The sequence below is a fragment of the Camelus bactrianus genome, chromosome 13 (assembly GCF_048773025.1).
Source record: "Camelus bactrianus isolate YW-2024 breed Bactrian camel chromosome 13, ASM4877302v1, whole genome shotgun sequence".
Classification (NCBI taxonomy): Eukaryota; Metazoa; Chordata; class Mammalia; order Artiodactyla; family Camelidae; genus Camelus; species Camelus bactrianus.
In genome coordinates, this window is record NC_133551.1 from 62,691,109 (window position 1) to 62,712,855 (window position 21,747).

The 21,747-nt window shown below is 46.8% G+C and overlaps 1 protein-coding gene across 7 annotated transcripts in view; it reads right to left on the reverse strand.

Annotated features, from left to right (window-relative positions):
* The window catches only part of NIPAL3 (NIPA like domain containing 3), a 47,651-nt gene that overhangs the window by 6,786 nt on the left and 19,118 nt on the right, over positions 1-21,747 (reverse strand). For 6 of the 7 annotated variants that reach the window (XM_010948071.3, XM_010948070.3, XM_010948072.3 and 3 more), the window contains 9 exons: positions 19,651-19,719; positions 17,954-18,125; positions 15,695-15,754; positions 13,312-13,457; positions 9,617-9,713; positions 6,699-6,834; positions 4,627-4,715; positions 3,096-3,159; positions 1,082-1,176 (listed from right to left, as the gene is read on the reverse strand). In XM_010948071.3, the coding sequence (XP_010946373.1) occupies positions 1,082-1,176; positions 3,096-3,159; positions 4,627-4,715; positions 6,699-6,834; positions 9,617-9,713; positions 13,312-13,457; positions 15,695-15,754; positions 17,954-18,125; positions 19,651-19,719 (928 nt within the window). The other variant, XM_045511475.2, reaches the window with a different exon arrangement.

A 21,747-nucleotide genomic window follows, 5' to 3' on the forward strand; every position in this document is an offset into this window, starting at 1 on the left:
CCTGGGAGAAACCTTAAGGCCCCAATTCGGAGCTTATTTATATTAATTTTCTACACGATTCGAACAACTTGGGTCAAATGAGAAGATTGACACGGAGCCGCTATACGCAGGTCACAGCACGAATGACAGACAACAAACAGCTTAATAGCAAGAGATGAGGAAATAATATAAAAAGTGGACACACAAACCCTGGGGCCACTTAGAGCAGGGGCACCTCAGTCAGCCCTGAGAACACGCCTGCCTCCCAGAGTACTTTATTAAGCAGTGTTAAGTATTAAGCAGTACTTTGCACCAGCACTGTGACTGCTGTCTTAGTGAAGGCTGGGAGATGATGTTTTGGAGAGAGTTCCATCTTGTGTAGCTAAAATAAAAATTAATTTTGAGTTGAAGAATGAAAGCTAGCGGTCACTAGCACCCTATAATAGAATTTAGGTCGGCAACCCTAGATGGGGCTGGCCCAGGGTCTTAACTTTTCTAGTCTGAATCCCTTGAGGCTGGGCAGGGAGCCTCCAGTTCTCCACAAGCCCCGCCACTCCCTCTGGTGCAGTCCTCGGCTGATTGGCACATTTATGTTCCTGCCATTTGAACCTGTGCTTCTCAGGGTGAACCCTTAGCTCCCTGGGGAATTATTTCCAGAACAATCCACTCCCTTGTGGAATCTAAGGGGTGAGGTTACAGTATTTGAACTTCACTCATCCTGCCTTCCTTCCTCTCTCTGATCTTTCCATTCCGCTTAGATGAATGGGTTTTTTTCCCTTTGCAGGCAGGAAGCCTGGTGCTGCAGATCATAATTATATGCAGTGTGATTTCGGACTGTCTTTAAAAGATCCCCAAACAGACATGAGAACTGGCAAGATGTGCTCAAAACCAACTGAGGTGCCTCAGCCATTGCCTCCTCTTCTCCAAACTGAGATTAAACAAAAAACCAAAAAAAATTAGAGAGAGAGAGACAGTCACACCATAACGGCACAGCATGCCATCCCTGTACCAAACCCAGAGGCTGCTTGCCTCCTGAAGCAGGAAGCAGCAGTCATTCTATAGGGATGGGCTGGCCAGTTGGAGACGTGGGGTTTGACGTTACCTGGCATGGCATCCATGGAGATATAGGGCTCGAAGGGAATGGCCCGCTTCCTGTTACGTGTGATTAAGAAGACGCCCAAGAATGCGATGAGGCACCTGAGGGGCACAAGCAAGGGAGGAAGAGAGGGAAGGCCAGAGTGAGGTTGGGAGGGATACTTTCAAACCTGGGTAATGGGGAAAAAAGGGAAAAGAGGGTTGCAGGCTGTAGAGGAGGCTTGCTGCTGGGCGGCCCTGAGATCAGCAGGGAGCAGACACCAGATGAATGTCAGCCAATGCGGCCCACACGAGCCTCAGTCAGGACAAATTAGGCTCTCTTGGGCAAAACCCTCACTGTTCTTCTTCCCCACTTACCCTGTATCTCAACCTTACCTTTCAAAAAAAATGTTTTTAATTTAAAAAGTTTTTTATGGCCTAAATTCAATCAATACAGGAGCAGAGAAAGCAAAAATTGGAAAGCCCCTGTACTCCCCTAGTCCCTTCCGCCACCCCCAATAGATGTGTATTCTTCCAGAGTCTGTTTTGTTTTTTTCTTTTCCCTAGAGCTTGGATAAACAAGCGCACTTTCTCAACATTGGGGTATAATTTACATGCAAGAAAATGCGCAGTCCCTAGACATGGAGCTCAATGAATTTCACTTGTGTACACACTCGTGTGATCACCACCCAGGCCAAGAGGGAAGACATTTCCATCCCCTCCACCCCAGAAAGTTTCCTTGTGCCCCCTCCCAATTGATGCTAACCCTTCCCCAGAGGAAACCAGTGTTCCGACTTCCACAGATTGGATTTGCCTGTTCTTGAACTGCTTGTAAGTTCAGTCTTACAGTGTGTACTCTTTTATGTCTGGTTTCTTTCACCCAATAAATGTTTTCAAGATTCATCTACTTCATTGTGTGTACTAGTTGTTGGTTTTTTTTTAAAAAATATTTTTCTTTTTTCTTGGAACAGACCTGAGAGTCCGACTAATTGATTGATTGATTGATTGTTAGGGAGGAAGGTAAGTAGGTTTACTTATTTATTTACTTTTAATGGAGGTACTGGGGATTGAACCCAGGACCTCGTGCGTGCTAAGCATGCGCTCTGCCACTTGAGCTATGCCCTTCCTCCTCAGTATCTTTAACTGTTGTGTTGAACCCACTGTCTGAACACACTGTAATTTGTTTCCTACTCTCCTATTGAGGACATTTAGGTTGTATCTAACTCGGGCATATTATGAATAAAGCTACTGTAAGTATTCATGTACAAATCACTTTGTCAATATATGTACTCATTTCTTTTGGGTCTATATCTAGAAGTGGATTTGCTGGATCATAGGGTACACTGTACATTAAAAAAATGTAACTTTAATGCATCTTAGACATTGTTCTATGTCAGGACCTACAGACTGGCCTCAATTTTTCAAAGTGGCAGTAATTACATGGACATAATATAATGTATTTAACCCATATTTTACTGATGGGCACTGAGGTTGCTTCCAATTATTTGCTTACACAATTGATTTTAAAATTAATAAACACCCTCATATATGGATCTTTATGTCCCATTTCCATTACTTTTCCAAGATAAATGATTAGAAATGGATCCTCATTTAAAAATTTTACTGGTATTGCCACATTGTCCTCCCACATTAGAGAACTTCTCACACTGGCAGACAGCCGGTCTCCTCACCCTTTTGCCAACATGGGACGTCACCCATCCTATTGGCTTTTGCAAAATGATGACATTTAGTGTAGCTTCAATATGCGTTTCTTTGATCTGAGGTGAGATTGTGAGTCTTCATGTGTCAAAATACGATGTTTTCAAAGTGATAAGGCGGTTAAAGCCCAAAAGAAGAAAGGAAAAGGAGAAAAGGCCCTTTGGGGAGTAACACGCTCGCCTCTGGGGACAGAGCTCCCAATGCCGACTGCGCCTCTGGCTCTAAAGGATTGCCTGGGAGGCTGAAGCCGGAGTGGGGAGACGGGCAACCCGCCTGGAATTTACGCGCCGCGACCTGGGGCCCGGGAGTGGGCTGGGACTCACCCCAGTGCAAACATGCAGACGTGCAGCACGTCCTCCCCGATGAAATCCAAGTAAAAGATCGCGCCTGCAGCAGCAAACGATAGAAAACACAGGTGAGCTGTTTTCAGATCAACTACACTCGCCAGTCTGTCTAGGATTTGGCCAAGCTCTCTTCCCTGCAGGAAACCAAAGTGATCAAAAAATACTATGACTGCACCTAGTAAGATATTACAAGAATGGAGTAAAAGCCATTTGGGGAAACATTGTTTTTTCTTTCTCCCCCTCCTAAGCCCCTCTTACTGCCATCTTTTTTTCCCCCTTAACTTTTTATTTTGAGATATTAGACTCACAAAAATAGCATGGAGTTTCCATGTACTCTTCACCCAGCATTTCCCAATAAAGTGACACTATGATCTTATCTACTGACCTTACTTACCAGTTTTTACACTCTCCTTTCCCCCATCCTTCTTAAGATGGAAAACCAAGGCTTTGTGCTTAAGCCATCGAAACTCTCTAACCTCACACGGCCAGCAGACATCAAGCCCTGCAGCACGAGAGTGCACGGGCCTGCACCCTCACCCGGCGGCCAGCATCCGTCTGGACTCATTCTGCCTCCATGCACCTCCTGCAGTATTCCGGAGCTCCGGATTCCCCACCCAACTTCTGGCTCAATCACGGTGTTTGCTATTCCTTTCAACCCTGCCTGGACCAAAGTTGTTGACCACAACTTACATCTCTGCATTAGGTTAGCTTTCTGGCTGCTCTGGGGCAATGCTCCACCCCAACCCTGGTACCACTCACAGCGCTGGCCCTGGCAGGGTCGGTGCCCTCTTGATTCCTCCCTCCGTGAGCAGGATTTGGGCACCACTTGTCTAAAGTGAGGGGCAAAGCATGCAGCTTTATGGCCAGGACTTCCTCAAAGGGAGGCACACTGGTTCTTACTGGTCTTTCTACTCTAAAACTTTAGCCACCATTGCCAACTAAAAACAAACAAACACTGATATGCTTACAGCCTGTGAAGCCACCTAAGAAAAAGAAAAAATACAAGGGTGAAGTAGAAGAAAAGGGGAATGTAATAATGATGATGATCGCTTACTGAGCCCCTGTTATGTATACATTCATCTCTAAAAATTACATAGCAGAAATGTGTGGTCACTTGGCCAGTGGACGCTGTGGAGCTAGCAGATGATGGTACACATTGTAAACGAAACCTCACACAGGCAGTACAAAGTTGGCGACATTTGGATTGTACATATTTCAATTCTAGGAGGTAAATGTTAGCACTCCCATTTTATGAATGTGGATCTGAGGCTCAGAGAGGTGAAGTGATTTTCCCACAGTCACACAGCTCTGTGTCAGTGCAGGGGTGCAAACCCAGGACTCCCTGCCTCTAAATTCTGCACTTTTCCCACGAAACCATCTACAACTGTGGTGGTAGAACAAGTCAGCGGAGTTGGCCTTCAGACAGAGGCAGCGTCCCCTCCCTCCACACTAGGGTAGTATACCTGCTGTCAAGGTAGAAGACAGAAATCTAGCCACCAGCCAGGCTTACCTGCTGTGATGGCGACGGTCGTGGACAGGATGTAGCCCACACTGGCAATCAAAGAGGAGTCGTACATCTGGGAGGCTTGACCTAAAAACCTTCAACACAGGAGCACTCGGGTCAGTGGGTGGTGGGGATGTCAGAAAGGCGGAGGTGAAAGCCGATGACAGCGGGCTTGGTTTGAAATACAAAGATGACGCACAAAGGACACTCCTTGGGTTACAAAGATGCCAGCCTTGGGTCTCCCCCAGGCTGGGGTCCACGCTTTGCTGCCATTTTCCTCTGGACACTCAGCCCGAGGCCCAGCCCCGTCCCCTGCGCAGGCCATGCCTTCCCCGTCTCACACCCCTGTCCCCGTGGTTCCTATCGTTCGAAATGCCCTTTTCCTCACCTCTGTGTCCCCTGTGTCCCCAACCCACCGAAAAGCCATTCTTGGTCTCTTAAACACTCCAAGGAACTCTTACAGTACTGGTCACATTCTGCCTTATGTTGTAATTTTTTTAAATAAATTTTCTTCTTAATTCAACAATCACGTTCTCACTACAATCTCCATCCAGGGTAACCCTCCATCTTTTGGGGATATATTCTTTGTCCATTCTCTTCACAGCATTTTGGTTATTATCGCATAGCTGCTTACTCCACAACACACTTCCCACCCAACTGTAATTGCCTGTTTCCTGGGCTGTCCCCCGACGAGGGTTGTGAGCTCCTCCGCTCTGTGAACCATATAAACACAATTCTCGGATGATTATATCAGAGGAACAAGAATGTTTCTGAATGCTGGTAATCTGTATTTTGATTAAGGATCCTACAGTGTCGTTCGATAGGCTTCATTTAGACTATGTGTGAACTTAACATATGTTAATTAATGAAACTGAATGGTTTTACTGTGTTTTAAAAAATAGTTAAGTGACTGCAGTTCATCTCTCTGCTTGCGGAAGGCCCATCACGGCCGGCACACAGCAGGCCCTCGGTACATGCATGCTGACTGCATGAGTGAGACACTTCCGAGGTGGGCAGGGCACCGATCCCCTCTGGAACCCCTGGAGGGCACAGCACAGAGCCTGGCACCGAAATCGCTGCAGCAGGACTAAGCATAGAGACAACTGACAAAGTGACAGGAGTGATTGTCACGAAAGGAGCTGCTGTTTATTGGATGTTATCCTGGGGGCCGTACTGAGTCTCTGTGATTCTCCTCTTATTTCTGGATGAGGAATCTGTGTCTTAGAGAAGAGGAGGAGGAGGCGTAGGGCAGAGGGGTGAGGGGTGCGGGATGGGCAGGGAGCCAGATGCCTGGGTTCCAGTCTCAGCTCTGCCACTTCCTGGCCCCTTAACTTCACTTTGCTGCAGTTCCTTATATGCAAAATGAGGATAACATCACAATTGCGGGAATCAAATGAATTCAAGTTCACGTGAAGGCAGTGAGAGCAGTGCTTACAATGGGCACCGGGCAGTGACCCCCACGATCCCCGGAGGTGCTGCTGGTGGACAGTGAGCCTTGGTGCTGGAGTCCAGGGCCTGAGCTGCCCGGGGTTGACCAGCCCCACCCACCACACTGAAACCTGCACCGTCCCCACTCCTGGCCCCACGCAGGACTCATGTGCCTTCTCCTAGGCACCGGAGCTCAGGCGTGAACAAGGTCCAGGCCCACCCTCAGAACTGCTGCTTCTGAGGGAGAAATGGTCACCTTGCTCTTCCACTTGGAAAGGTTTCTTGAGGACAAGAAACAACAACTTTCTGTCTGCCACCTGGCAGACGAACAGGGGCCTCCTGGAGACAGCACAGCTTCCCTGAGGTCCCTGAAATGGACGCCTGCCGTAGAGCAGATGAGAAGTGAGGTCGCTCCATTCATGGTTCTCACACTTTGAGGCAGAGTGAAAAATACACCACTTTACAAGCCACAGGGGCCCCTCCAGGTGATAACTCAGCATATTAGCAGCCCCTCTCTCCACAGTGGGTGCCACACCCTGGCCTTTGAACATTCTGCCTTCCCTGTGGCTTCAAAAACAAATATAACCAGGCCCAGAAGATGGAAGAGATCCCCATGGAGAGGCCCAGCAGGAGAAGGACTTGTAACTCACGCGGCTTGATAGACAGCGGTCGCCACCATGCACACGAACATCACGTAGAAGATGGGGTAGTCAAGCTGCAGGTTCCCCTGTATGGACAAGATGAGCATCCCAGCCACGGCCTTTACCGTCACCACAGTCATCGAGCCTGCAGAGGGTTGAACAGGAATGTGTGCGAGCCTTGGAGACACGGAGGGAGTCAGACCCTGAAAGTCAGCGTCTGACCCCAAGGACTGGATGCGGTAAAAAAGACGGAGGGAATGCTGGTGGAGCCAAGCCAATAATTGACTCAGTGAGATGATGCCCTCCCTTTGCAGTGGATCTTTGTGCATCTCCCGTGAGAGAGGAAGGCAAGAACCCAACAGATATTCCCAAACGTCCCTTCGAAACTCTACCAAGAAAGGGCAGTGAGTTCAGGTCTCTGAACCCCAGAGTGGCAGCACCGTGCCTGGAACACAATGTGCGGGAAGTCAAAACAAATCTTTTTGGGAATTTTTTTTTTAACTGAAGTACCATCAGTTACAATGTGTCAATTTCTGGTGTACAGCACAATGTCCCAGTCATGCATACACATACATATATTCCTTTTCATATTTTTTTCATTAAAGGTTACTACAAGATACTGAACATAGTTCCCTGTGCTATACAGCAGAAACTTTTTTAAAATCTATTTTTCTATATAGTGGCTAACATCTGTAAATCTCAAACTCCCAAATTTATTCCTTTCCACCCCTTTTCCCTAGTAACAGCAAGATGCAAAACAATCTTTGAACGTAACAGTGAGCTTCTTTTGAGTATCATTTTCACAGCAATCACAGGAAAAACGTGTGCTGTGGAAAGAGCTCAGGAGGGTTTTTTGCTCTTGGGGGTCTTTTAAAATGCTTACTCACTTGTATTTTTAAAAACACTTCTTTAGACCAGAGATCTCCACGTTTTAGAAGGCATACCCCTGTGCATATGTGCATACTCTTCAAATACATGTTTACTTATTTTATGATTACAGCCACGTAATACTGTGCTTACGGGGTATGTATGTTACAAAACACGTGCAGGAAATATATTTAAAAGGTAGAGATAGAAATAAATCTCAGTTCTAGTATCTGTTCTTCCTGTACATCCAGTGGACCAACTTGCTCACATCACCATGGAGACCACTGCTCTACCCAGTGGGGCAGACACGACTTCTGACTCTTGGACCCCCTGCCAAAGCAGGAGCTACAAGAAACTCCCAGGTACGGCACAAATGAAGCCCCTTGCTCTGCCTTCCTGTTCTTTTCAGCTTCTGCTTGTTTTGCCTTCTCCTGCCAACAGCCCATCATACACAGCGGCTCGGGGCCCCTCCACCGCTTAGACTAGTTTTCAAACATCGGCAGCCAGTTAAGACAGGCACTTTCATCAAGTTGTCCTTGTCAGTGAGGAGGGGACGGGAGGGGGTCGGCCGACGTGCCTCAGAACCTTCTGGCCTTGCTGCTCACCGGGAGAGGACGTTCTGGGACCGTGATCTTCCGACCCACTGTGAAAATGAAATCATCAAGGAACGGACTACTGATTCATGCTACGACATGAGTGAACCTCTGAAACGTTATGCTCAGTGGCAAATGGCCACGTAATGTATGATTCTGTGTGTATACTGTGTCCAGAAAGGCAAATCCACAGAGACAGAAAGTAGATTAGTGGTTGGCCAGGGCCTGGGAGGATGGAAAACGGGGAGTGACTGCTAAGGGGCACAGTGACAAAAATGTCCTAACATTTGATTGTGATGATGGTTGCATCCTCTGGGAATATACTAAAAAATCACTGAATTGTATACTTTAAACAGGTGAACTTTACGGTATATAAATTATATCTCAGTGAAGCTATTTAAAAAAAAAATAATGGAACCCTGTCCTATGATGCCGCGCATCTGTGTGGTTTATGGCCTGTGGCTGGAGTGGGGGCCTGCTGTGGGAGGGGCACAGGGAAGTGACACACACTGGGCACCTGTGCTCATCTCGGGGCATCTCCTCTCCCCGCTGAGATCTGGGTGTTCTCACTGCCCATTTGTAGAGGACAGCAAGGCTTCAACAGGGAGAGGCACTAAGAGGCAGCAGCAGGGCTGCACCTCCTCCCCTCCCTCCCCAGAACAGGTACTTCTCACAGCTCTGTTTAGTAAATCACACCTATGTGGGGTTAGAGTCTTGCCCCAATCTGATTTAGGAGCCACTTCCCCCAAATCACCCATGCCTCTAAAAGGAAAAAAAAAAAGAGAGAGAAAGAGTAAAATCAAAATCAATTCTTGGGGGCGGTGGAGCTCAGTGATAAAGTGTGTACTTAGCATGTATGAGGTCCTGGCTTCAATCCCCAGTACCTACATTTAAATAAATACATACATAAACATAATTACCACCCCCATGCTCCCCCTAAAATCAATTTTTGCCTTTGAATCTAGAATTAATTCCTAACCTCTGATAGGTTTTACATGAACCCTTAGAGACTCAGTTATTGGGACTTGCTCCACCTCTGACGTCTCTGAAATAACCCTATCCCCGCCTCCCTTACCCTGCTTTCTTCTTCTTCATTGAAATTGTCACTGCCCAAACTTACACTTTCGATGTATTTGTCAACTCATTTACTGTCATTTCCTCCCTTAAGAGTGGGCGGCACTCTGTCTGGTTCACTGCTCTAGCCAGTTTGCAGCCCACTTCCCGGCACTTAGGAGACTAGGAATTGAGCGAGGACACTGAACATAGCCAGCGGCACCAGGGAACCGCCAAGAGCTGCGTCCACTCAGCAGGGACCCAGCCCCTGCAGCTGCTGATGCAGACGGACCAGCCTGAGCCGGCCTCCAGCAGCTCCTGGGTCCAGAGGCCACGGCTCGGTAAACAAAGCCCATATTTCCTTTTGGTGCTACTTGGCGGCGACAAAACTCAATCACCCAGACCCTCACTTACCAAGTAATGCCACCAAGAGGAGAATCACAACGATGTTGTTGGCGTTCCTCTCCTTGTAGAAGTACAGCAGCAAGCAAAACAGGATGATCTCCACGAGCTATGGACAGCAGCAAGGGGGGAGGTCAGGGGGCCCAGGCAAGACTGGGAGACCCGAGTGAGTGGGGCTGGAGTTCAGGCTGCTGATTTCACAGTCACAGGCCCTCAGAGCTGAAAGGGAATTGAAACCCCCGGCATTTCCCAAACCACTGATGGATACCCTGGGGAAATGGAAGGAATGCTGAGGAACTCTCTCTAATCCCTGGACAACACTGAGCAGGAGTTCACCTCATGGGAGGGCTCTGCAGGCCAGGTTCTGGCCTCACGTCCACCCTGTCCTGGACGGTCCACATTCATCAGGCTGAGTTGGTTTCTTCCCACTTCACTGTTCCATGGGTAACCCCATTAAGACTGGGAGTTGGTCAAAGAGGGAGACACTTGTTCGTCGAGGAGAAGAGCTCTTTGTTTAAAAGTATGCATGCCACCTGCCCCCTAACCAAGCCTCCGATGTGTGCGGCTTGCTAGAGTTGAAAGAAGGGGACATGTAGGATGAGGGAGGCCCAGTTCTGAACTTGGATCTCCTTCTGAACTAGTTGTGTGGCCTTGGGCAAGTCATCTAACTTCTCTAAACCTCAGTTACCTCCTCTGTGAAATAGGGATAATAGTTCTTGCAGGGCCATAATCACAGCTTATACTTTTAATGAACTCATAAATATGCCAGGTTCTATTCTAAGCATTTTATCTTTACCCAGCTCATGAAGTCAGCACAGTAATTCTACGAACTAGGTACTAGTGCAATCCCAACTAAATGGCAGACCCAGGATTTGAACCTGGACAGTCTGGCTCCAGGGCCCGTGGGCTTTCCCACTAGGCTACACTGCCTAAAGGCTGGAGGCCCAGTGTCTGGTGTTTAGCAGGTGCTCAGTCAGAAGAATCTTAACTGCGAGACAATGATAAGTTTGTGAACTCTGAAGTCTGGAAGTCCCCTGGCCTTGCATCCACAGTCTGTCCTTTCTGTTCCTTAAAGGTCCAGACATTTGGCCACACTTTCCCAAGAGGCGAAGCCCGTTCCCAGCACCCAGCAAAACCTAAGCAGAAACATTGGACAATGGCTCAGCTCCGCCTGCCCACCCCAACCTCCTACCAAAGTTTATCTATCATTAAAAACCAATGCAGAAACATTCGTGGGCATTTTGAGAAGAAAAACAAATGTTTTTAATTCCTCATAATTAGACACCATAAAACACAGCTGTTTTCATTTTCCTGTTTCTTCCTGTCTTTGTCACAGTGAATACATATTTTACCTACTTGTCATCATAGTCAAAGCACAATTTTGTGCTGGGCTGGTTTTCGTTGCTGTAAACAATTTTCATGTTTTATGAAGTTGTCATAATTATCTTTAATGGTTGCAGAATGCTCCATCAAGCAGATGTACAGTTAGTTACCCATCAACATTCCCAGCCTTCATGTATGCGTTCGGGGCAGAGGGGAGCCCAGTTTTCCAGCCATTCTTCATGACGCTTAAATGCACGCAGGAAACGCACGTGGCATCCTATGGCGGGATGGCTGGGTATGGTTGTTGCCTCCTGACAGACCACAAGCTCTGTGAGCAGTCTCATTTATTTATTTATTTTTTAACATTTTATTTATTTATTATAGTATTAATTATTTTATTTTGGTGGGGTGGTAGTTAGGTTTTTTTTTTTTAGAGGAGGTCCTAGGGATTGAACCCAGAACCTCGTGCATGCTAAGCATGTGCTCTACCACTTGAGCTATATCCTCCACCTTCATTTATTTTTTAAATCCACAGTGTCTGGCACATAGCAGACACTCAGAAAATATTTATTGAACTTGATTTGGCCACATCTCTCTAGCTAGCAGCACCACCTCACAGTTACAATGGAGGAAGACAAACTGAATTGGCCACTGAGCATCGGCCAGGTGCTGGGTTGTTCCCACCTGTCTCCCACCTGTCACCTGTCTCTGGTCCAGTGACCCCCACCAATTTACAGAGAAGGAGGCAGAGCATCTGGCTAAGTGACTGGGCTAAAGCTACATGGTACGTAACAGACTCGAGTCCTGGACTCCCTGGAAGAAAAGTCTGTGTTTTGAGGTCAAACTTTTCCTGAAGAGATGGGTCTGCCCGGCAGACACCTCTCTATGGCCACCAGGTAAATGCTGGGGCTGGCTGGGGGTAAGGAGATAACCAGGCCCCAAACTTGGGGAGACCCATCCTCCACCCTGTGGGCAATCTGAGGAAAAAGGACATTCTGGGGTTCCTGAAGCAGCCCCAGGCTGCTTGAGTCAAGGGAAAACAGAGAACACCTTTGTCAGCAGGCGTGGAAGGAAGGTGGCCCGTGAGGCCAGGCAGGCAGGTGTCAAGTCCATTTCTGCTCTCACAGGACTCTGAGCAAGTTCACCAACCCCGAGATCCAGTTTTCTCATCCATAAAATGGGGAGAAAAATGCCTACATTATAGGACTGTTGAGAGAGTCTGAAATGTGATGAAATAAACTTTCACATATTAAGGTACAGGGAAGTCATTCTGGCTTATCAATGATTTAACTCCAATTTTATGCTAACTCAAACAGCCTGTTTGAGTCCTATCAAACATATATGGTATATGTGCTTTAATTATTAAAGAATAGGGCATACTGACCAGAGGTAAAGAATGTCCATGTTAAAAATAAAGATTAAATGCCTTCCTTTCCGGGATGCCAGTGCTGGTTCTCCTTTGATGATCAGACTCCCTTCCCAGGTACCAAGGCCATACTGACTCGCTGTGTATGTGCTGATTTTTTTTTTAAACCTTGAAGGACTGTATTCCTGACTTACTTGATGTTCTTTGTTCTGACAGGATAGAAAACTGTGCTGAAAACCGTGCTTCTCTGGAGCAGTTCCTCAGAGCTATCTGAGAGGCTGTCTCCCCGGCTATAGTTCTTAGGGTGGCTCAAATAAAATTCTTCTCTATTCCCATTACTGATTATTTTCATTGACAGGCAATACATTAAAGTGTTCAGCGTGGTGCCGGGCATGGAGCAGGAATATACCAGTAGTTCATCAAATACCTTAGATGTTTGCCTTCATTAGCCTATTTGTAGACCTAACTGGGGTGTAACTGGGACAGAGGACTGAGCTCTGGCTGGGGGTTTGGGAGACAAAGTTTCCAGTATCTCTCATGCTTCCATCAGCTGTGTGATACTGGACAAAAAGAAGAAAATAACATCCTATAACTGTTAAATCTTTAACTTTTTTTTTTCTTACCATAAAAGTTTTAAATGCTTACTATACGAATTATGGATGCTATGTGAAGACGAATATGAAATAAAAACAATCATAACTCCATCTCCCAGAGACAACCACTGATGGAATTTCTGTCTTTCTATTCAGTCCTTTAGGGATAATGTACAAACCTACAAATACCTCTAAAAAATAGCTATCACACTACACATGCAGCTTTAGACATTACTCAGGACGCAAGTGAAAAGAAGCACTTCCCCAGGAACTACACGCTCTCCACAAGCACGGTGCTCAGTGCTGTGAAACACAGCAGCACGACTCCCGTGAGCCCCCTCTTGCTGGGAATTCAGGTTTCCGGTTTTCGGGGCTCACTCCCCACTCCCGCCATCTCAGGTGGAAGGACCAGATGCTTGTCTTACCATGTACAGGAGAAAAGGCCAGCTCACAAGGTGCTTGGTGATGTTCTCGCCTGTCATCTTCTCATGACTGTTGGGTGCGAATGTCACCAGCAAGTAGGTGCCCACGATGGCCAGACCGCAGCCAACAAAGGATAAGACGTAGCGCCCTGCAGGGAGGGGGAGGCTGTCACAGGGCTCACTGCAGGCGCAGGCCCCAGGACAGCGCGTGCTTCCGGGGCAGCACATGATGACCTGCTATGGTTTGTATTTTGGGGGGTTTTCTTTACTTGAAAAAATGTTTTAAAAATCACATTTAATATTTAAAAAAATTTTAATGTAGTGTAGCATGCATACAAAAAAGTGCTTGATGAATTCTCACACGGTGAACTCACCATGTAACCAGCACCCAGGCTGAGAAATGGAACATTAGCAGGACCCCCAAATCCCCACTCGTGTCCCCTTCCAATCACCAGACACCCCCCGGGGTAACACTTTGACTTCTGCCAGCACTGAGTTTGCCTGGGTTTGTACTTTACACAAATGGATTCATACAGTATGTCTTCTTATGTCTGTGGTCACACAAGACTATATTTGTGAGGTTCATCAGGATTGTGGTGTGTGGAGGTAGTTCCTTCATTCTCAAGGCTGTAGGGTGGTCCATGTGTGCATATGATACTGTTGATGGGCATTTAAGTAGCCTCCAGTCTTGGATTAAAATAAATAATGTTGCTAGAAACATTCTTGTGCATGTCATTTGGAAAATACATACGTAATTCTGTTGGGTACAGAACTAGGAGTGGGATTCCTGGGTCACAGGTATGTGGCTGTTCAGTTTAGTAGTCCACTGGTTTTCCAAAGAGGCTGTATCAGTTTACACCCCCACCAGTAGAGTATGAGAGTAAAACTGCACCATTTTTTCATCTTCATTTCAGTCATTTTGGTATTACACTGTGGTTTGAACATGCATTTTACAAGGAACATTCTAAAGCTTGTCGAGCAAAATGAACAAAAATAAAACAAAAACCTCAAAAGTAAACCTTCAGAGCCTACCACGCACCTTTTAAAATTGTCTCATCCTCTCCCAATTGGCCATCTAACCTATTCCCAAGGGAACTATTTAAATACTATCAATACCCACGGGCCTGTCAGAGACCATTGGTGGCCCAGGAGGCCTGTTCCTGGGTGAAAGACAAGAGTCTCCTGACTCTTTCCCAGGACCCTGTCACATTCCAGTTGAACCCCGTGGAGTGGTGAAAAGCCTCTGGAGGTGAGTCCAGTCCTGGGCAAGCTGAAAAGGGCTGTGATTTCTCAGATGCACATATGGTGACCATAGGCCTCTGGATTTTTCTGTGATAGAACCAACTATACCTGTTTCATTCTACTATCTCCAGGAAATGTGATACCACATTAAATATCTTTTATTTTCATTCTAGGCCTTATAAAGTGCTCAAAAACCGGTTGTTCAATTGCTCAATGAATGAACGAACCATGGCTAAACACAACATGGTAAGTTCTGTGCAAGTCTATTGTCTTAAGTTTTCCGCAGACAGGGAGGGACAAGTCTTACTCATCAACATGCCTGCATTGTCTAGCACAGGTCTAGCGCTGGATGAATGTGTGCTGAATTTAATGGAACTTTAAGCAGGACAGCTACGTACAGTTGTGCAGGTTGCTCACTGAACAAGGGCACCTAGCTGAAGGGATGAGGGGGGCTAAAATCTAGACCATGCTTTTCTCACCAAGGCATGTGCCCATAGAACTACAGATGCCCAGAGGGGTATCTTTTTTCAGTTCACATAGGGCACTGCCTGGACTGGCATGTCTTGAATTCCAGGACTACCTAGAGTGACTCCAGGAGGGACATAAACCTTTACACTAGTCTCAGAACCAGCCCAGCCCCTCTCTTCTCCCAAGGAGGATTACTGCAAATCACTCTGAGTCTTTTAGTCTTTGTGGCATCGTTTACTGAGCAGTAGTTCTGCTTTTTCAGTGTAAGATGCTTTTCTTTTTCAGCCTCCTGGTCCCATCTTGCTCTTATTCCACACCAATGATTCAGAACAGTGGTTCCCAAACCTGGCTGCGTGTCTGCAACATCTCAGGACCTTCTTCTCCCTGACATTTTGTACTTAAAAACTTTCAGACACACAGAAAAGTTGAAAGAGTTGTATAGCAAGCCCCCAAAGTCCGACTGCCTAGACTCTAAGTGGACATTTTATTATACTTGCTTTCTCACATATCTACCCATTTTCTTCATCTCTCCACTCATTCACCAAACCAGTGTATTTTCGGATACACATCGGGGAGCAGGAGACAGATGATCCCTAAACTGGGGTGAGCTGGTTTTATAATGAAAAAAAAGCACAAGCATAAAATTAAGAACAGAGGCTCAAATCCATGAACTTACTCAGAAAGTCTTTAGGTTTCCATTTTTCTTTGATGAATATGATTCCTATGATGGCACTGGCTATAAAAAAAAAAAAAAAAAAGCAGAGGGAGAAGAGAATTGAGGCTGCCATCAGTCAGATGGAGTCCCTTCGCCCACACCCTCCGGGTTGGCTCATCTGCATTGGGGCTTGATACTTCCTAAGCTCTCACTCATGCCCCCAAGGGCTCGGGCTCTTGTTACTCCATCTCTTAGAAACAGAAACTCCTCTCTGAGCCTCCCTGAGGGTTTCCTACAAGGCCAGGAGCACCGGGTGTTGAATGTTCGCTGTGTGATAGGCAACTTACTCCAGTTATTTCTGGCATAGTCACTCTTTGAGGTGGGCGCTGTCATGATTCCATTTGAAAAATGGGGACCTTGAAGCTTAGGAGAGATAAAGGATCTACTAAAGATCATGCAGCTGGCCAGGAAGGGCTAAGCTCGAACCCAGGACTATCGGAGGCCAGAGCTCTTGCCCCTTCCACTACAAGGCCTACCTGTGATATCCGCCCCCCGCCACCCCCACCCCCCCCCCCCGGTTCTTTTCTCTCCTTGACTCTTTCGCAATTAAATGAGATAATATATGCAAGTCATTTGTCACACAGTAAACGTTTGCTCAGTAACTAAGCTATTGTCATCATTACTATTAAAGTACCTGGAACAATGACTAATAAGTAATGGGTGCCTGATTAGAGGTGGTTATTATTTTAATATTCACATACTTTTAATATTATTTTAAGAAACTTAAGAAACTCTCAGAGCCTCTTAATTTCCAGTGGCCATAATCTGAAGTCACAGAAGAATCATTACAAAAAGCCTACTTTTAAGAATTTGGTTATTTGATCCTTATTAAAATTCGAAGACTAATACTTAAAGCACTTAGTCACCAGCTACTTACTCCTCATTGTGCATAAAGATTCTGAAAGCCCTTTGCATAGATCAGTAATGGGTAGGGAACAAATCTAAATACCTATTGGGGCTGGGCAACAACACAGATGTGGAAGGTGGGTCAGATGAAAAACAAGAGGCAAAAGTGGAGACTATGGCAGACTACTTGTCTCAACCGAAGGCACTCAAATTATATTTTGAAACAATACTGTGTGGGGAAGAACACAGCATGCCTGAGGACCTCGGTCATTACATGGGCTGCTAACCCTGGTCAAGAAAAAGAGGAGCTTTTAATAAACAGGATCAGGGAAAGCAAATTGATTTTTCCTCCTTTGCTAACTCCTGGTAACTGGTAACGACTGCCTGAGGCTCTGAGAACTCGGACGGCCCATCCGGGCTCACTAGGAAGGAATGCTATGATTGATTAGTGATGTCTGCCTTGGGTACAGGAGGGGCACATAATTACCACACATATGCCATCCCTGGTGTAGAAGAGGCCCTCTTAATTCCAGGAGGATTAAGACTCAAAACATGACTTTCTCCTGTAAGAGGAGGGACGAGCTTCTAGGCATTGTAATGCTTGCCATTGAGATGGAAGGAAAGATTTCAAAGCACGTTCACTGTCCCTGCTCCTATGTACAAAAAGCTATTATTGGCCACTAATCTACTAACATCTTTTATTCAGGAAGAGAAGAATTTTTTTTTTTCAAATTGTATTTTATTTGTGACCTCGTGGACATTAAAACTCCTTTGTCTTTTAGTTGGTTCAAATGTTCTGAAACCCTGGTTCAGGATTACAGAAATCATAGAAAAATGGCAGATGAGAAAGTTAATGATATTTTAAAGATGGTATCAGTTGATATAAAAAGATCAGAGAATAAGCTGAATGTGCATTTCTTAGAGGCATAAGATATCTGAACTCTGTGAAAGCTTAGTGCTAGGATGAATGGGTAAGGTTTATCTTCCTTCTGTAGCAGAAATAAAAAGCAATTCTGATAAACCTTCTAAATTTTAGAATCTAGAGGCAGACAGCCTGGTTCGTAGCCCAGGCCTGCTCCTCACTAGCTGTGTGATCTGGGGAAAGGAACTTTACCGCTCTGTGCCTTGGTTTCTTCATCTGTAAAATGGGGATAATAACAGAATCTCCCTCAAAGGGCTGCCAGGAGACTAGATGACCAGTATCTGTACAGAGCTCAGAGCAGGGCCCGCTGTGTATGAAGCCCTTTGTAAGTGTTAGGTATTAACATCAAAGCGGAAACTGATTTGTTTAATGAGTGTCTTTGATCCTGGCAGTGACACTGCCCACACAGGTGGGTGGGTCCCAGGGGAGGGGTGGGGGGGGACCGGTCTTACCTATGACGGAGACTGCGCTGAGGGGCACGATCAGGGAGAGCGGAGCGAAAGCGTAGGAGGCAAACACGCCGAGCTCGCCCAGCAGCATCAGGAACAGGCCCAGCCACCATGTCTTGGTCTTGAAATAGGCCCGAGGGTCCTTGGAGCCTGCTAGGCGGATGTGGCAGTACTTCTAGAAATCCGAGAAAAAAATGTGATTCGTCCAGATGTCTGGGGGAAAGATGCTGTGATGCACGCATCCTAAATCCACCCCTGGCTTTTAAAAATAGTTTGGGGAGCTCTGTGGGGCTTTTCTGGTGTCCTTACTCAGAGAAGAGCAGAGCAGTGCTTAGATGGCTATTCTATGACAGCAGTTCTCTAACCGGCTGGGAAGCTCTGAAAATATCCGTGTCTGGGCCTCCCTCAGAGGGGAGGTGTGGGTGAGGCCCGGGAATGTGCATTTCTGATGCTTATCACAGGCAATGAGCAACTTGGGGTGGGAGCCATGATGTAAGGACCCCCACGTTGGCCCGGCCCTCAGATTGACCGTCTCCCTCTAACAGCAATGCCCAGGAGTCCCCTAGTTCAGAGTGCCCACTCGGATACACACCTTTCTGTAAAAATGCTTGCAGCTTCCCTGTGGTTATTAGGGGACCCTGCCCTCCCTCGGGTGGATACCTGCCCAAGCATGGACAATGTTCTTTATTCTGGAAATGTGAAGTTGGGACACAGACACTGAGGCAGTGACTAAGGAAACCTAGAAAGTCACATTGACTTATAGGGCCACATCTGCCACTTGGGGAGGATCACGATGGGGGCTGCAGAGGCGCAGATGTGTAAGCAGAAGTGCTGGTCTGCAGAGAGAGGAGAGTGAACCAGACAAGTTGCTAAGAGACCACATAGCCTCAGAAACACACACACGTGTGTGCATGGGAGCAGAGAGGTACCAGGTACACAGGTACCAGGTCCTGGTCTGGTCGTGTGTCCTCTCCAGAGAGGGAGGGCGGTTCCCTGAAGCCGGGAGCTGGGTAGCGCTGTGGGATTTTTCCTGTTGGTAGGTGTCAAGTCTTAGTCTGAGTTTCCCAGAAGTCGTCCCTGAAACAAGGGCTTGGGAGTAAGTAGCTGATTTGGGAGGTGATTCCAGGAAGCACAAGTCAGGGAGTGGGCAAGTGAGACAGGGAAGAGAAGAGGACCAATGGAGAGAGCATTCATGGGTGAGTTAGTGCCTCGGGCAACTGGGGCTCAGTTCCACTGGGGACCCTTAGAGAAACCCTGTGAACTCCCCTCAGAATCATCCTACCCAATGATGGGGAGCCTGGGGCATTGATCCATTGACTTCCAGCCCCACTAGTGGAAGGCCACCCCCAGGGGCTTTAACAACCTTCACCCCGAACACACAGCTGGCTTCCTGGCTCTCCAGCTGCACCTGTACACTAGTGGAGCCAGTTCCCATGGTGCTATGAGCTCAGCTGGGCCGAGGGGTTGTGGGGCAGGGCACTCCCAGAGACTTTTAAGTAATGAAGAGCACTGTCTTCATAGTTGAGGAGTAATGGGGTGGGGGTGAGGTAAGGGTAACAACTAAAGAGATTCTGGAACAACCCACAGGGTATTGTCCCAGCCCAGGGATGGAGTGGGAAACATCCCAGAGAAGAGGCAGCTAGGCCTGCACCAGACATCTTGGCTATCAGCCCCAGGCAGTGCTGGTGGTGGAAACTTACCTGGAGGTTAAGTGCAATGCTGACCACAAGGTGCCCGAAAATCGCCAAGAGGGCACCAATCAAGTTTTCCTGTAAGGAAAGTTCACAGGAGCAGACATGAGCAGGGCCTAAGCCAAGGGGCCCCAGGACATATTGAACCCATCTGTTTGCTGTTCCCTAGAAAAACCAGAAAAGCAACACCCATCACAAAGCCACACCCCACCCCCACCCCAGACCCTCTATTGGAATTTTACTATGCAAGCTTGACCTGGCTGCCTTGCTGGTTTACAGAACACCACCCAGAATGGGATGCTACCAGATGGCACCATCCTTCATCCACTGGTCACAATGACCTGCTAAGGCCTAAATCTGCTCTACCAGTCCTCTTAATGTATGGACTTGCCATGGTTTGCGCAGACTACCTTCAGAAATTAGAATTTATACGAGAAACACAGGCAGGGATGCTATCTGCCATCTTATTAATGGAGCCTCATCTTCCCAGGGGGTTCTCATTGGACAGTCTTATTGGGACTGTCATTTAAAGAGCTTCATTCTCTTCCCCTAAACAAGGATGGGCCTGTGACCCGAACCACACTTGATCCAAGCCAGGCAGGTCAGAAACTCTCTTCCTGGGACCAAAATTCTGGACTAAGAAACACAAAGGCTGAAAAAGGCTGGTTCATCCCTGCCCAAGATGAGGCTTAGACAAGTCAGACCCCTGGAGCCTTCCTGGTTCCTGTCCTTCCTGAAGCTGGCTTCCCCAGCTCTTCCTTCTATTCTGGGAGCAGTCCCCAAATCTTTTTTGCTAGTTTCTGTTACTTGCAGCCAAAGAGCCTAAAAGAGTCAAGACTTGATGGAACACAGTTTGGGAATATGCTTATTTTTATTAGTCCAACTCCTAGTAAACATGTTTTCCCTCCCTTTCTTAGAGGGGCAGCTTTTGTAGACAAAAAAGGCTATGGCATTTACTTTGGTTTTCAAAAGAATTGTATTATTAAAATAACAGATCTCAAATCTAGTTTTTTGGAAACAAAGCCTTAACAAGGAACTAAATCATTCTTATAAGTCTAATAAACTGCACTTAATGAATATAAGGAATCTTAAATATTCTTTAACATTTCAATGCTCTTCATATACAATAAAATTCTCCTATAACTTTCAATTTTAAAAGACTTCTGCTTCCAACAAAGATGGAATAGACATTCTATTTCCTAAGCTTCCTGTTATACACAACTAAAACCCCTGGACATTATATATAAAACAAACATTAAGAAGACCGAGAGGTAGAGAGAAGAAGGCAGACAGGCTAGGGACCTTGGGACCTGAGGAACCACATGGTGGGGAGTTCCTTGAGTTTTCTTCTTGCCTCGTATACCTCAGACTTGGAGCTGAAGAAACTGGCAACCTGGAAACACCAACAGGTGTGACCAAAAGCAGCCCCAAGAAAAGCCTGCTGTCTACTTGCAGAACCAGGAGATGAGCAGCCAAGCCAGACAGAAAAATTTCAGACAATAACTGCTGTACTCTGAACACTGCAGGGAAAAAAAATGGCCCACCTCGTCCACCTTCTTGAAGCTGTAACAAAGGCCCCACACTCTCCTGCTGGGACTACCAGAGAAGGCCAAGTAGGGAGCCAGTGGCCAGTGATGAAGTGGCACTCCTCCTCACCCCACAGTGTCAGTAGAGATCACGAGAGCCTGGACTTCTGCTCCCCACCCAGCCTCTGCCTTGGCAGTAACGAAGCCTGACCCCCAGCCCCACCCGCCAGCTGGGGTGGTAGGTATCAGAGGAGGCAGGACAATTACCACTATCCTTTCACAATTATACTGTCCCAAAGTTGGGGTTACCATTTGTAGTAAACTGCAATGATGGGTGCAAAAATTCCTCCCATCCCTGCATACACGTGCTACAACCCCTTCTCAAGAGATAGGGGCTCTTTCCCTCACCACTTGAATCTGGGTTGGACCGTGACTTGCTTTGATCAACAGAATGAGCAAGGAGTGAAGTTCTGCGATTTCCGAGCTCAGGCCTTATACATTCTGCTTTTGCTCAGAGGGGAACCCAGCCACATGTAATTAAGTCCAGCCTATCCATAAAAAGAGAGGGAGGCCATGTGGA